Source organism: Notothenia rossii (assembly GCF_949606895.1).
Source record: "Notothenia rossii genome assembly, chromosome: 6".
NCBI lineage: Eukaryota > Metazoa > Chordata > Actinopteri > Perciformes > Nototheniidae > Notothenia > Notothenia rossii.
In genome coordinates, this window is record NC_136909.1 from 60,665,123 (window position 1) to 60,682,609 (window position 17,487).

Here is a 17,487-nt window from a genome sequence, read left to right on the forward strand (position 1 = left end):
GTTGCCCTCCACTGCACGAAGTGAGGAGGAGTTATTGTAGTTAGTGGTAATAGTTGCAGCAGCAGCAGTAGTAATTGTAATAGTTGTAGTAGTATTAGTAGTAGTTTGGGAATAGCAGAAGCAATGTCAATTGTCAGTGTTGTTGCCCATCTTCCACAATTACATCACAACATACTGAATGTATGCTCCATTCTGCCATTTTTATTTTATTGCCCATTCATTTGTATACATTGCAAATCACTTAAACATCACCAACCACCAGTCTGCTGTTTGTGAAGAGTTTCTTTTTCTTTTCTCCATGGATCAGTTTCACACTAATGTAAGCAACATCAGTGAGTTAACACATAAAGCTTAGCATTTCAAGAATCGAGACACTTTAGTAACAATATTACAAACTTTTTTTTCAGCTTTAAAAAAATGAAAAAGGTGAACAAACGAAAAAATAAACTTTTAAAGAATTAGCATCATAAAATTAATTTATTCCAAGTAAAAATACAAAATAATATTAATGACATTGACCAGATATGAAAGTCTCCCCCAGAAATAATGGTTGAGAAATAAGTCTGTAAAGAAAGCAATACGAAATAAAAAGGAAAATATGTAAATATGTTTAAATTCTTTTCTTTTTTAGCAAAACTTTCTAAAAATAATGAAAATTTCTCAGTACAAAGGCTACATTACTACTGGAAGGTACTAGCAGGTAGAGTAGGTAAATACACAGTAGAAAATGATTTTAGTGAATCACAATGCTTGCAATGAAAATAATTCTGCAATAAAGATTTATGCCTCTTTTTCTTGTTTTCTTCTTTTCTACAAACAGTACAAACAGTATTGCACATTACAACAAAGAATCAAGTTTCTTAGCCTTAAAATGGGATTAATTCAAGTCTTGCGTGAATAGAAGGCCACCAGTCAATTGATGCACCTCGGGGGCTTTCGATCAAGTTACAGGTGAAAACACGTGTGTCTGTCTGTGTTTAAAAATAACATTCTCGCCTCTCTACCTCCAGCTGTGTGACTCTCACAAGTCTCTTTTTATTTTTCTCCCAACGACGTTAGGCTACCTAATCAGCGTCACGTTGCTTTTTTACAAAACAAAAGGGAGCACATACTTTTAGGAAACATAAAAAACTTCTCTTAAAAAAATAATGAACAGAAGATCTCTTTCACAACTCTGGTCAGCATAGTAAATGATTGATTATAAATATACAAAAACGTGGGAAACATGTTCAGTTTTATCTCTGAGCACCTGATAGTTTATTTTCTTTCCTTAAGAGCTTATCTCTGATGTTTCGACCAATTCGACCAGTGGGACACTCACGCTCACTGCACTCTCACGTACTACATTATTATATTAGTTATAAAGCTCTAGCTCCTTCAGTTGTTGTCTTTTCAAAAAAATAAATTCTTAAAATAAAAGCAAATAAGCATGATAAAATAAAATAAAAATCAACCATCTGTTAAATCATTGTCTCTTGAAGAATTAAATTAATATATATTTTTTCATCTGAATAAACTTACTTAGAAAATATCAGTTTCTCTCCTAATATATTTCAAAATTGAGGTATTGCAAAAGATCTTGTCAGTCAGAAAGCACGCTTTATCATCTTCTTTTTTTTGTCTCTTAACAAAAAGAACTGCTGACCGTTCAAAACTGTTCCGATACAAAGAGTAGTGCATAACAAATATCTATCATAGAGAAGGAACAAACATAGAAAACCTGTCTGGGTGGGGAAAGAAATATCACAAAAACACCCAGAATTCACTTTCATAGGGATACTTATTATTACTCGTGGTTAGCCTCTTCTTTTTTAAGTCTTTTTTTATATCAGTAAAAAAAGTATCTTCTGCTTTGTTTCAATAAGTTTGCTTAGACAACAAAAACCTCTTTCCTAAAGCAAAAAAAACAAAACAGTTTGCGACTGAAACGAGAAAGAGGAAAGGGACTACGGGCCGCCAACACAGGACAATCACAACTAACGGACAAAAAGAAGGGACGACACATTTACTTGCAAGGATGTAAGATCCCGTTCGATTGTCCAAAAAACGGCTAAAACCAGTGTAGCTTGGCCCCCCCTCAGCCCCTAACCCTGAAAAGGAGCCGCCTTTTCTTCGGCAGCCCACGCCCACCCCTCCATCTTGTTTGAACTGCGAACCATAACCTTTTAATTTAAACTAAGAGAAATATATGTCCACCTTTAAGCAGGTCCATTACTTCAAGCTTTGCAGGAAAAAAAAAATCTGGATAAATATGGTTGCACATCGGCACGTTTTAACAATAGAGTGGTGCAGGGATAACGTATTTCTGTAAGCCAACCCGGAAGTTAGCATCGCCCTGGTTCCCTTGGGAAAAATCAAAGGGATCTTCAAATAGGATTTTGGATAACTGTAGAATATATCAGCTCAAACAAACGGGATCGGGAGAATCAAACAAATGAAGATAGATGTAAAAGGTTAGTCACAACTTCAAGGTCACCACCGTTGAGCTAACCGCCATTAGCAACCACCTTTTTTAAGATGCGTTAAACCTTCAAAGTGAGTGGGGTATATCCGGATGTATTTTATGTTGTTTAACTTAACTTTTAAGCCTCTTTAGCTTGTGTCAACCACATACCTGATTTCAGGCGTCTAAAACAACCCATTGACTTAGAGAAAAGGGAACCGGCAAAAGGGCGAAATGCTGACTAATCTCCGGGTGTTTTAGGATTCCTGCAGCACTCTATTATTCCCCTGTACCCTCCCCAGCCATGTGGTGAGAGCCTGTGCATAGCTCAGTTTATCAGCCTCAAGTCTCCAGTAGCTTAATGTTTGATTGTTAACCCCCCCCCCAATTCTTCTTCCAACTGCCCTCTTTCCTCATCTAATCGACTGCCTCTTCAGCCATTACGAGCTGCAGTTGGCTCTGCGTGTTAGGCGTCCGTTAAAAACACGTGAGCTCTTTGGTTGCGTTCCGAGACATTAACGTGGATTGTTTTTTGTGTTGACGACGGAACAAATCAAAGAAAGATCTCAGTTCTCAGTTTAAGCTCACATTGTCTTCTCTTCAGATCAGACTGTGGAATCATAGGCCTGTTTGTGTGCGTAAGAAAGACAGCCGTCCATGTGGGTGTGGGTGGGTGTGTGTGTGTGTGTGTGTGTGTGTGTGTGTATTTATTTATTTATGCGTGTCGAGAGGCTTCCATGTATACTGGTGCAAGTGTGTGTACAAGTGAACATATATACGTGTGCATACACTAGTTATGAAGTTTCACAGGACTTCTATGTCGGACATTGACGACAGTTAAAGCGAATCACAGTTCTAGGCATACTCAGACCTAACTACATACGGTATAAAAAATTGCACAATTATATCAACAATCACTGCAAAAAGTTACTTCACCTATCATAGACAGTTTTAAATGGTAATCCTACATTTAATTTGATTTGTGATTATTAAGGTTGTTTTGTTTTGCCTCCCTGTCATCTGGATTTGTTCACTGCCTGTTCGTAAAGGCGCTTTCTTCCGTTAGAACGTTTAGCGACGCAGAGTCGTCATGACTCCTCCAATCACGACTTCCTGACTTTCTGTCCAGATTCCTGCGGTTTGAATGTACGCCTATAGTGTGTTGTGCAAACATGGGCAGAATCGAATAGTAGACATGATACTGAAAAGTCTATTGCATGCAGCAACCTGATTGAAATAAACATGCAGTTAGGGGCGACCCACCCCCGACCTCCCCACAAAGGTAACCATCGTTTCACAGGGGCCCCCCCTCCCCCGGTGACAGCTCGTCATTTTACAACACCAGGATCTTCTCTTGATCTCATTATTTTAGCCTGAATAAAGTACTTATGGTATCCGTTTATACCATGGATTTAGCAGCAAAGCTATTGCAGCATACATTTACATAACTCTAAAAAATTATGTTATTATAAAAATAAAGACCTAGAAATCAAAAGCAAACTAATCTGATTGCGCATATGAGGTATTACTATTCTCAGAGTCAAAATTGATTGCGAATATAGCCGTGTTATTTTTACTCAGGGCGATACGGGCCCACACTACTGGATAGCTGCTTTGCTACATCTTATGCCACCTTTTCAGCTTTTCTGTATGCATTCATTTCATTTGCCTTTGGTAATTTTTTTTTTAAGTAGGGGCAATATAACTACAGCTTTTCAAAATAAGTGCATGCTCCTTTTACATACAATTTAAATTATCTATATATGTATAGATAGGTACAAAACAAAAAATATATACTTTTTTAAATATTTGTAAGGTCTACCTCACGTCTCGGTGAGGAAGACGTACCACACCAACTGCTCAAAACAGCGGGCAACTGAAAGTAGCCAGGTGTCTAACGTACCATCCTGTGTGTGTGTGTGTGTGTGTGTGTGTGTGTGTGTGTGTGTGTGTGTGTGTGTGTGTGTGTGTGTGTGTGTGTGTGTGTGTGTGTGTGTGTGTGTGTGTGTGTGTGTGGTGAGATTTTGTGCAAGTGCAATTCTAAGTTGATAGACTTTCGCATTTCATTCCCCAACAATGCTTCATCGGAGGGGTAGACAATGAGTTCGAAGCCGTGTGGTATGAAGACAGTCCCATGGTTTAGACGGTATCCGTTTACTTTTTTCATGTTTGTGGGGAGTGGGGTGGGGCTGTGTGTGTGTGTGTGTGTGTGTGTGTGTGTGTGTGTGTGTGTGTGTGTGTGTGTGTGTGTGTGTGTGTGTGTGTGTGTGTGTGTGTGTGTGTGTGTGTGTGTGTGTGTGTGTGTGTGTGTGTGTGTGTGTGTGTGTGTGTGTGTGTGTGTGTATGGGGGGTGTTGCAGCGCTGCCTGTCGGGGTTGAGTGTGGGTTCACCCGGGCAGGGCTGATTGGTATACCCCCCCTCAGCTCCAGCGGAAGGACACGTGTCGGGGGCGGTCGCCTCCTTCCTTCACCAGTGGCTTGTGAAACTCTCGTCCGGCTCGTGAGTGGATGCTGGCCCAGCAGTACTCGCAGTAGTACTGCAGGCAGGTGACGTTGGCACAGAAGAAGGGGGCGAACTTCCCCCCACAGCGAGCCCCCTGGCACTCATCACACATCTGGTCGTCCAAGACGTACGGCTTCACCTCCACCTGGAAAGAAGGAGGACGAGAGGTGGTGCTTAGTTTAATCTCATACACAGATGTGAAGTCCAGCACAGTTAGTCATCCTGTTTTTTTAAAATGTGGATTCCCATATGCCCTCTGGATTACTACTTTTTTTAAATGTGGATTATTTAGAAGATACAGATTTGTTATACCAGAGTAGTAAAGTGGTGCAGGTATGAGTCAAAGAAGAAAGAAGAAGACAGCCAGGCAGAAACAAAGATGCTGCTGTTAAATGAGCAGGTATCCCTTGAAAAAGAGATCAATGATCTCAAGGGATACACCTGGATAAATAAAGGTTTGAAATGAAATGAAAAATACCAATTTCAACTCAGTGTCCACAGAGCTGACATGGGGTAATGGGTTTCTATGTCCTATCATCGAGAGCCATTACAATTAATGGGATTGTAGATGCCCAGGTGAGAGGAAGGGAACATTTGAAAACAATTGATTAAAACAGGCATCCATGTTCCATAGAAGGACATATTTTGTATTTAACTTTAATCCACTTTATTCTTTTTTTCCATTTTCTTCCTCCTCTATCTACTTGCTAACCCTATTGTTGGCATAATTATAGGTCTGTCAATCTTTTTGTCTACTTGTCTGTCTATCAAGAGGATTACAGAAAAACTATTGGTTCAATTTTCATAAAACTGGTTGGAAGGGCGAAGGGAAAGGGGTGACTTATGTTACATAACGAGATGAGTCATTTGTGTTAAACAGGTAAAATGTAATGTAAACGCCAACACTATCGTCTTGTCGAATGATCAAATAGAGACTTGACACCCGACAATATCAACATATATACCAGCACTTACTATCATTGTCTTTTTAAGATGACTTATGTGGCAAGGAAATTACATTTTTAAAGTGTATGTAGAATAAGCTTTGTCATTTTGTTATTTTAGTACTACGTACCATTTAAATAATACAAATAAAATAACCATGACGAAGACAGGTATGCGTTTTCCAGGGGATATTTTGTTTAATTGGCAATCTGAATTGGTCATAGCCCGTTACCCATTCAGCCTATTTATGGGGGCCCTCCCACCTCACAGGGCCCAAAACAATTTCCTTGCCTGCTCTGTATTTGGTGACAGCTCCGCATCAAAGCAGCATTGGACTTCTTGTTGATTTAATAAATAATGCACTTTCCCTTTTATACCGTTTTCTTTTTTTTTTATGTACTGCACATCATTGTTGTTCAGAGGTTGGGCTGAGTTAGAGGGAGACAACATGAAAAATTGTAAACCAGGCAATGTACCTATTGTCCTATCGCTTTTAACCATACAAACTTTTAAAGAAAAAACCCTGTTTCCTACAGACTTCCAGTTATAACACTGGTCCCTTAATCTCCCACTGAAGATGGATGGTGATAGCTGAGTTAGGGAGGACTGCTCCGCCCTGCAGAGGCTAGGCTTCCTGGCTGACAACCAGTCTCTGTTGGTCACGCTCTCTCCCACTGCAGGGGCCGGTGTGCCTAAAATAACCAGGCTGCAGCACAGCCCGAGTGGATATACATGTATAGGGAACTACTATAATTAACCCAACCCTATGTGTCTGCAACTCGAAACATCTGTCGGACTCCGGCAGCCAAAGGCCTTAGTGATTGTACAGCCAGGGCCTGGCCTCCCGTTATTGTAGGGCTGTGCGGAGGCAGAAAAGCCAGCTATAATGAAAGCTGGGATACATGGGAGAGAGCTCAGTTCTGAAGCATGCCTTAGGAATGACTGCGAGAAAACCTCAGCTGTGGTGGAGACGCTGCTTCCCCTCAGAGGAAGGATGCCGTGAATGAGTGAAGCGCATGAACTCGCTCACCCTTTTGTCGATGTCATTGTGCTGCAGCTGAACGAAGCGAGCGCTGATGGCGGCGATGTAGCTCTGCTGATTGGAGAAGGCCACGCGCCCCGCGCCCTTTGGATATTTGAGCTCCGGGTCGGTGTCGATGCCAGCGTAGCAAACACCTCCGTACAGCCGGTCCATGATCATAGCCAGCTCCACTGCAGGGAAGAAGGGAGGAGAATATGATTAAAGCTGCAGCCAGCAGTTCCTGCGAGTCCTTTTGACCACACATTGAAAGCATTCAGCCCCTCTTAAAGTGAAAGGTTTGTGATTGTTATTAAGTGATGTAAAAGTCTACCCTCCTGCACTAATCATCAGATCGGTCTCAAACTGCTGGTATAATTAGTCGGGGTCACATTGCAGCGATGTTTATCCCAAGAACAGAAAGCCTGAGCCTCCCGTTACACCATGAATTCTTTACATGACGCTTGGCCCGCTTCCTGGAAACCCAAGTAGAGGATTGCTTTCTCACAGGGGGAACTTTTCATTACAGCCTCTGTGGCCCGTGCCAGCCAACGTTATGAAACCAGCTTTTGGGGGATCGCAAGAAAAATATACTGCATTGATATTGGGTAGTTACCGGCACGAAGGGGCCGCGGCACCCCCCCCACAAAGATGGTTTTGCGGGGGTCCAGAGGCTGGGAGCCGTCCATGACAAAGTCGCTGTCGCTCAGGTTCCAGGGACGGATCTGGACCTGCAAACAGGAAGAAATGTGCTCATTGAAAGGCAAAGTGTATTATACTTTTGTTGTATTCTTTATTTCTTAGTGGTGCAATGATAACGCATATTTGTAGGCTGACATGAACAAGTTCCTCTACAAAAGCTATTGAATTTTTTCATTGGATTTCGGAATATTGCTAAAAAGAGCTCTTTGGCAAACATATGATTTTGAAAAGGATCATGTTTTTTCCACACCTCCACATATCAACGCCACTTTGTGATTTTTAAAGCATAAATGAAATTGCCAGAAGTATTTAGGCTATAAATAGACTACATCACGGTCGCATCGCTGCTCATCACCACCGCTGAGCTAAAGGCGGTAAATGTTCGCTGTGATGACGTGGTCTTATTTAGCCACTTGTTAGCAACCATTTTTTTAAAGAAAAATAGAAGCTCCAGAGATTCACAAATTAGGTATTTACTGATGTATCTTATGTCGTAGAACAAAACGTGAACATCTCTTCAGCTTGGGTTAACCACAAATCCTTTTCAAGCATTTAACCAAAAACACTTAAAAAAAACATTTGTTTTGAGAGGTGCACCGGAAGTAGTTACATTCTAACTCATTCCTGCAATATATTTATCAACTTTATTCCTTTTTTAGTGAACGATTGTGAAATTAAGAATGGTTTGATTCCAATTCATTATGCAAAAATGTGTCCAAAAAACGATTGACATGAAGGACAGATTGGAAAATATGAATAATAATGTTAACACTATCTGAACAATCTACTGCTCCTTGAATGTCCGGCGCTCACCGGTTTGTCTTTGATGGTGGGACTGGACACACACAGGTACAGCTTGCCGTCCTCCTCGATGCAGGCGTCGATCAAGGCCTGGACAGAAGTCTCTTCCTGGAAGAGCAGGAAGGCATAGCCTGGAGAAAAGGGCAAATAAATACAAATATAAGGATATGTGTGGGACCCATAGTAACGTTGGGCTTATTAATGGTCTAAGAATGTACATGAATGTTCATACAGATGCATCATTCAATAGATCTGGCTCAAGCTACGTTGCAGCAATCTGCTTGTCTTCCTGTATTTTCAGGCGAGCAAAAGTGGTGAAAAAAACATTTATAAAAGTAGTGACACAGATGTATAAAGAACGTGGAAAGACCACACACTAACCATAATGCAGATATGAGATTTATATCACATTGTTAATGTAGCGTCACCGGTTCAATGACAAGTGTCTCGTGCTTGTCCCGTGGCTAGTTGCTAAGTTGTGTATTTGTGCTAAATATGGTCAGTGAGAGCGCATGGTGGGTTAATGGCAAGCTTACTTTTCAACATAATACATTTTATGCAAGCTTGAGATGGTACACAAAGGTTTATACATGTATCATTAATTAGACCGAGCCGACAGTATGTAGCTACATTGCAGTGATGTGCTATTGTTATCTTTTAAGAACAGAAAAGCTATTTATTTCTAACTTAGGCACAACTGCAAGTAACTTTTGTGTCCAAGTGTTAAATACAAATGAAAGATACTCTCAAACCAAAAACTTGCATTTAATAATCCTATCCTTGTGAGCATGGTGCTTAAACACTGTGCTATGCAACACTTCATAAACAGGGGAGCATTACAACAGTATCTTCATTGTCACATTCCATCAATAAGCCCAATACTTCTTTCCTTGTAATATTAATAGATTCAAACAAATGTGTCTCTACTCAGGCATGTGACCTAGTGGCCTGTTCTGTCCTCGCCTGCCTCCATAAGACCTGCAGCCTGCTTCCGATTGAAACGCCTCAGAGGGCTCTGCTTCTGAAAGAGCCGTGCAAACCTTCCTGACACACTGCACATCTTCCTGAGAGTGGCTTCAGGTATAGAGACTTTGGTGATGTCTTTGAATTGCTTTCTGCCTCACACTCACTCTGTACTGTTGAATTATTTAGCATCGAGAGCAGAGACCTCATCCAAGGTCGGAGCTATTAAGCCGTTTCAGGAGGGAAAAACAAAAAACTCAATAGGGGGACATCCATCACACGACGCTACGGGGGACGGCAGGCAATAGAGATCCGATTTATACCGAGAAAGGAGACGGAAACAAGAGCCGAGTCACCTTTTGACAGCCTACACCAATAAGACAAGAATAAACCTTTTCATAAAAGGTGAACAAATAGCATATCGGTGCTCCTGTGGTATTGTGCACATATTTCAATTAGGTAATACACAGTATGTGCAGTTTGGGCATACTCAACCCCTTTCTATTTAAATAAGTCTTAAAGCAAAAACAGCTGATTAAATTAATAGAAAATAAGTTGCTTTTTTTTGCCGAAAACATTCTTCAGATTCTTCCCTCTCCATCTCAAGCAGATTAACACAGCAACATGAATAATCGCGATGAGAGGCAATAGAAAAGGGCAAATTGCTCTCATATATGGAACTTGGAATATCATCATTTGTCCTATGTCTATTTTCTGAATTGGACATTGACACCTGGCAGATATTCGGTGCACATCATGCGCAGTTAATAGAGCCATCAATGATCGAATCCATTCTGCAGTATCATCTCTGTGTCCAACTTCCCATCACTCAGTTTGAAGTGTCTCTGGAGACGCCTGCTTTAATAAACAAATCATTTAAATATTCCAAAAGTGCCCCAAAATAAAATTGGGGAAGCTGCTTTTATTGGAAAAGCAGCTGTGGAACATTAAAGATAAACTCAATGGACAATTCTAAACGACAGCTGGAAACGTTTTAAACATATCTTTAAATAAATATCCCCCTGCTATTGGTCTTTCTTTATTTTTGTATTCATTAATTGTATTTATTTATTTTATTGTATTATTTAATGTATTTGTTATAGGACTTTTGTCTTACATTTGTATTACATGCTACTTTATACTTTTATTCCACTACAAAATATTTAAAATGAGCTCCACCTTTTTCCAGCTGTAATGAACACAATATTGCATCACTATTCGTTTTCCACTAATCTAATATATATCATTTTTCATTTTACTGGCAAAGAGGAATGGGCATCTGTCATGGTTCACTAGAGCATTCCTGAGTGGAGCTGCTGCAGAGGAGAGTCGAAAAAGAGCTGAGTCGGCAGAGCCAGTCAGCTGTGGTATGTGCACGAGTGAGTGTGCTGCTGGAAATAGGGAGGGGAAAAAGAAAAAGGCATCAAAGGGGAAATGAAAAAAAAACAGGTGCGTAAGCAGCCGTATGTGTCCTTAACAGTTGCTGCTCTGAAAGCGGCTTCTGTCTGTGTGACGTGTCACCTGATGCGTGTGACGTGTCACCTGATGCATGTGACATGTCCTCTGTCAAGTGTCTTTCTCACATTTGTGTCTACGGTAAATCAACCGAAAAACCATGAGGTACAAAAAATGTCACATCTGATGATTTCTACTGGAATAAAACCATGCATGTGCATAAAGGGCATTGCAAATGGCACACATCCACCAAACACAGAAACTAATCTGAATAAATCCAGTTATCAGTTTTTCAGGTTTGTTCTTCTTTAAAGCCCCTGTCACACTGTCCCGAAATTGACACCCGATGGACACACGAATATGGAATTGTGAATTTCGCACGAAGATGGCCCCGAACCACACACGAAGGCAACATTTACATTACATTTAAGACATACAACTGCAACGAAAGTAACACAAACAATTATGTTAAAGTATTATGATACTGTACTGATATTTTCAGACTGTTCTTTACTTTATCCGTCTTTATATGTAGAAGATATTAAGTTTTCTCCGTCATGTTGTTTCCATAGCAACAACAACTTCCTCGCCTTCAAAATAATATATTATATCCTTTTTAGTTTCACAGAACACAAATTGGGTTATTTACACAATATGTTTACATGATTTTGTTGTGCAATAAAACAACCAGATGGACACACGATAAAGGAAATGTTCAAATTCGGCTCTGATCGTAGCAACATCGGGCCATTCGTGAGGGCCTCTTAAGCCATCTTTGGCATGCCAAAGATTTTGCCACCGCTCCCGAAGTTGCTGCCAGAGCCTGATAAATTCCACCGGCGGTCATACGATGGCTTAAGATGCCCTCACGAATGCCTTACGAAGGGCAAAATGGACACACGAAGTCAACACGAAAATGAACCTTCACAAGGTCGTTCGGCAATGCTTTGTGCCAAAGATGTTGCCACCACTCCCGAAGTTGCTGCCGGAGCCTGAGAAACTCCACCGGCGGTCATACGATGGCTTAAGATGCCCTCACGAATGGCCCGATGTTGTTATGATCAGAGCTGAATTTGGACATTTCCTTAATCGTGTTTCCATCGGGTGTCAATTTCGGGACAGTGTGACAGGGGCTTTAGGGGGGGTATATATCTTTTTTTAAATCCTCTGGAGCATAGAGGGGAGCTGTGGATTATTGTTGCTCATGAATGCATCAGTGTTTCTTTGGGTCAAAAACACTAAACTCACAATTTAAAATGAAAGTCAGTCGTTATCCGAGTCAAATCTGCAGAAAATAAACAAGTCCGACGAAAGTGACCGTAGATAGATTACTTCAGTTGCAATTTGGTATTTATAAAATAAAAAAAATAAAAACAATAAAAAAACACCTTCAATTTCAAGGGGGGGCGCGGGGCTCCGTTGGCGGGGCGCAGTGGTAGGGGAAACACTAGACATTTATAGTTGATCAAAGTTGGGGTGCTGATATAAGATAATATTGGAAACATAAATGAAATACCCTTTTCTGTACCACAACCTTTTTAATTTAACAATGTGCCACACTTTCAATACTGCAAAAATATTGATTTTAAGTAGTGCAAACAAAAATAGGAAGACAAAAAATAAGAGATCATCGTGATCACCTCACGGGCTGATAAGTGATTGCCATGGCCCCCAAGGCCAATTCAAGTGCCAATAACGTCTTATTATAATGGTAACAATGATAGAGATTATGGAATAGTAGGTTTTTGAGCTCGATAAGCATTGATCGTTAAGTGATGGCAGCATGGACGCTATAATAATCCATGTGTCCCTTTTGGCCTAATGTGAAACTGAGATCTACGCTAACACACTAGCATTCCCACTGTTGAGTCATTATTTGCATCCTGTTTTATGTAGAGTAACCACAGAGGCTCCTTAATTAAAAGTCTCTAGCAGGTTGTTATAAGAGCCGTGTAGAGTCACGTAAGGCTAATAACCTCAGTGGGGATATACTGTTACCTCTAATAACAAGCTGTACCAGAGGGGGCAGAAAGAACCCCACACACAATGTGAAGCTAATTGCAATCAGCTCCTTTAAGTGACCCGCTTAATCTTTTAGTATTCGTTCAACACAGGGTTTTATGCATCGTCATGTTTCTCCACGTGCCGCATCATAAGACCATGTCTCTGTGTTGCCGGGTTACATAAAGAGGGTTTGTCATTGGCAGAAATCATGTGGTTTAGCACTGACATCCCCCCTCAGAGAAAAAACAACTGCAGTCTTAAAAAAAAAAAAACAGCATGAAAAGGCAGAGCTAGCCAGCAGCGCTCAGATTCTGAAGGAGGGGAACAACGTGTTCCATGACCCAGGGCAGGAGAGGGAGGGGGGAGAGATAGATGGAAAGAGAGGGGGGGAAAGTGAGAAAAGGTAGGGAGAGAGGCAGCATGAACGAGTGCCATACACACAGAAAGTTAGGAAAGTGCTACTTTAATGCACCCTGTTAGAAATGTAACAAACTGATGCAAGACAACCTTTACTATGTTCTACACTCAATTTTACAATCACATAAAAATTGTGTACCCGCACATTTCGCTGTCAAGTGAAGTAACTTAACTCCCAGCAAGCTTCTTTAATATTGTTTTTATTATTTGAACAAATCTAGTGATATATAAAACATAAATGAAAAGAAGGCCTCACCTTGTATGCCCTTATTCATGAAACAGGCTGCTTTACTGTTTTTTACTGAAAATAAGAATGTATTATCAATTGAAGTGCTTCCCCTTGTAAAGACTATGAGACCACTGGTGTTGTACCCAGTTAAAATGATTACAGTTGCAAGAAAAAGTATGTGAACCCTTTGGAACTACCTGGATTTCTGCATAAATTGGTCATAAAATGTGTTCTGATCTTCATCTAAGTCACAACAATAGACAAACACAGTCTGTTTAAGCTAAAACTACACAAACAATTATATGTTTTTATGTTTTTATTGAACACACCATGTAAACATTCACAGTGCAGGGTGTGTGTATGTGAACCCTTGGATTGAATAACTGGTTGACCCTCCTTTGGCAGCAATAACCTCAACCAAACGTTTCCTATAGTTGCATATCAGACCTGCACAACGATCAGGAGAAATTTTGGACCATTCCTCTTTACAAAACTGTTTCAGTTCAGCAATATTCTTGGGATGTCTGGTGTGAATCGCTCTCTTGAGGTCATGCCACAGCATCTCAATTGGGTTGAGGTCAGGACTCTGACTGGGCCACTCCAGAAGGCGTATTTTCTTCTGTTGAAGCCATTCTGTTGTTGATTTACTTCTGTGCTTTGGGTCGTTGTCCTGTTGCATCACCCATCTTCTGTTGAGCTTCAATTGGTGGACAGATGGCCTTAAGTTCTCCAGCAAAATGTCTTGATAAACTTGAGAATTCATTTTTCCGTCGATGACGGCAATCTGTCCAGGCCCTGAGGCAGCAAAGCAGCCCCAAACCATGATGCTCCCTCCACCATACTTCACAGTTGGGATGAGGTTTTGATGTTGGTGTGCTGTGCCTTTTTTTCTCCACACATAGCGTTGTGTGTTCCTTCCAAACAACTCAACTTTCGTTTCATCTGTCCACAGAATATTTTGCCAGTAGTGCTGTGGAACATCCAGGTGCTCTTTTGCAAACTTCAAACGTGCAGCAATGTTTTTTCTAGACAGCAGTGGCTTCCTCCATGTTATGACCAACTTATGCAGAAATCCAGGTAATTCCAAAGGGTTCACATACTTTTTCTTGCAACTGTATGTGTATATATACAGTCTGATGATTGTGCATGCCCTTCATCTAAGAGTGTTTTCTTTTTTGTCTCTACAGTATCTTACTTTTGTTGTAACAATGTACATTTCCCCTCTGTGGGACCAAACTAAGGAATTATGATTCTGAATTGTCATATAACTGGCTTGTATTGTCTCATATTGTTTCAGAAAATGCGATGAGCTTCTTGGATTTAATATATCACCTGTTCCATCAGGACACTGTGTACATAGCAGAAGTACTAGACTGTCCCAGATTCCACTACAACGGTCTGATATTTAGTCTGAAAGGATCTGTCTTTTTCCATCAGCCTAGCGCAGTGCAGAGGCTCCACACTGCGAGAGGAGAGCACAGATCTGCAGTGGCTCGTGCCTGAGATTTATAGGGCTTTGCTGCTCCGCTCCCAGCACTGTCCATGGAGGGAATACGTACAGCGGCAGCATTTTCCATCCTATAGAGCACCTCATGAAGGACAGAGTCTTTCTTGGTTGGGGGCCAATAGTTTGAGATATGAGGAGAGGAACCGTGCCTCAATGGCAATCTGAAAACATTTGTCTCATTAAGTTAAAACATGGAATGAATGCTTTGTCAGGTCTGTCCGCATGAAGCCAAGCAAAAATGCTTGTTATCCAAATGGACTTTGGATAAATCAGGGCCAGGCTAAGCTACTGTTGTAGCTGTGACTGTATTGGTCATGCCAAATAGTCATTTTGTAAACATGCCTTTATAAATCATATTTAGGGTGGTCCCTACACAAGTATTAGGCGGAGCTCTGAGTGTTCCGTGAAGTCATGTGACCGTGATGTAGTTCCTTTATAACCAAACACTAACTTTCTGCTTATGCCATTGCATTACATATTAAAGTGGTGTTACTATGTCGAGATGATCCTGCTGTACAAAGCTTGTAAGAATGTTTGCTAAAGAGAGTCCTTGCTATGCTGACCTTCAGGTCGTCCTACATCAAAAAGACCACACTGCACCACTTAGAAGTCATCTTTCCTAAAATGTGAAATGATTCCTTTCCGTGCTATCCTTATCCTGACACTGACAATTATTTTGAGTTATGAATCCAGAGGTCCCAACAGTCTAATAATACCCTGCTGAGTGAAAGTACTCCATTGGTACCTGGTGCTAGCTGATCCACACATCACAGGTGTGTTTTATCCCCATTCTCTCCATTTCCTCATCAAAGGAAACTTCTGCAGACTTTACTGAAATATGAGTATAAATCTCACTGCTTTTAAAAGTGACATTTCAATCCAGGCTTATCTTTCCATACTCAGATGTATCTTTATTTCTTTGTTTATTTCACAAAGGCAAGGATACAGAGACATGCTTTGTCCTAGTGAGCAGAATGGTTGAGTATTACATTTTCCATCACAGAAACGCGGAGTAAAATAAGATAGAAGAACTACAAAAACTGAAAAAGTTATCTCTCCCATGAGGATCGAGAGAGAGCAAGAACTCTGCAGGGGGCTGTAACTCTGCCACAAAATGTAAACAGACCGCCTGCTGACAGCAGAAGAAGAAGACGGTGGCAGGATGGATGGAGGGAGACACAAACATCTGCTCTCCGAAAAACAAACAGCCCCGGAGTCTTTGGAGCAATTGCAGAGTGATAGAGTAGAGGAGGGGGAATCAAGTCACTCTCTGGATCTAATCCCAGCACGAGGGTGAACAGATAAATCACGGCAGTGAGATTGTTCCCTGTGCAGCACTTCTCTTCAAAAATACTGTCTACATTTCTCCACCTCACAACACAATAAGATAGCTGATAATGACCGGTGGCAGTCAGAGGAAAACTACAGCTGTAACCTTTGAATTAAACGCTGTTATTGAAGCATGACGTGAGCATTAGCATTTGTAGCTGCGAAATAGCTCCCTACGTTGAGCAACAACAGCGGTGAGCGACAGCAACATAGTGACCACAGCTTATAGGACGACTTACTGTAAAAAAGCATCATCACTTCATTTTCAAAGTTGTTTTGATTTTATTACCACTAGGGGGCATCGGAACAAGCTGTGAACACAACATTGACACAATCATCTTCTCATAAAGACTACATGGAGAATGTGTTAGCAAGCAGCGGCTTCTTTACACATTCAGCAGAGGAACGTTAGCATGTATTTGGAGTCAGGTTTCTGGACACCTGATGAATGCTAGAACTATCTAGTCTACTTTTAGTTTAAAACATGCTAAAACTTAATTTAGCATTCAAAAGTTTTTATTTTCCACACAGTTTCGTTTTCTTGACCTTCTTGCTTGTGAATAAATGTTCATTGGAGTTCGGCAATTTTAACAATGTGCCATTATAACAAAACATGTGTATCATTAATAGGCCATAGCTCACGATGCTCTCTAAATATCAATATCAAAACATTTACAACTTTCAGACTTAATTTAAAAAAAAAAGACAATCAAAGTGTTCGTAATGGGTTTCTTATTCCGCTGATTTACAGAGGACCTTTTCCCAAAGTAAGTCAATAGGAACAAGTCTATTTGGCCGAATGACATCACGGAATGACACAGAAGTTGCAGTACAATCATTTGGCCACTATACAATATTTGCTTTAACTTCCGGCACTCTTCCTGGGAATAGCCCATATCAGTTGACCATTTTGCAACGCTAGCTTCCAAGACACAAATGCAGTTGCAGATTAAAAACGCAAGAGAAAGCATGCCAGAGTAGTATTTGTATTCGTAAATACGTCTCTTTCGACTCCACTTCGAGCGATAGAATTACTAACAAAGTACTGCTAACAAAGCACTTATATACTAATAATGGACTGGCTTATCTGTTTTTAGCTCTATGAAACCTGATGTACTTATATGATTCTGTTTTCTTCAAGTTTGTATCTTGTTGGTCGAACGCACTTATTG

At 40.7% G+C, this 17,487-nt stretch overlaps 1 protein-coding gene across 1 annotated transcript in view; it reads right to left on the reverse strand.

The window, feature by feature from the left end:
- Window positions 1-181: 181 nt before the first annotated feature.
- The window catches only part of cpeb3 (cytoplasmic polyadenylation element binding protein 3), a 52,105-nt gene continuing 34,799 nt past the window's right edge, over window positions 182-17,487 (reverse strand). The window contains 4 exon segments of the mRNA XM_079688593.1: window positions 182-5,090; window positions 6,921-7,102; window positions 7,525-7,639; window positions 8,424-8,542. Of these exon segments, the coding sequence (XP_079544719.1) occupies window positions 4,863-5,090; window positions 6,921-7,102; window positions 7,525-7,639; window positions 8,424-8,542 (644 nt within the window). The 3' untranslated portion in view covers window positions 182-4,862.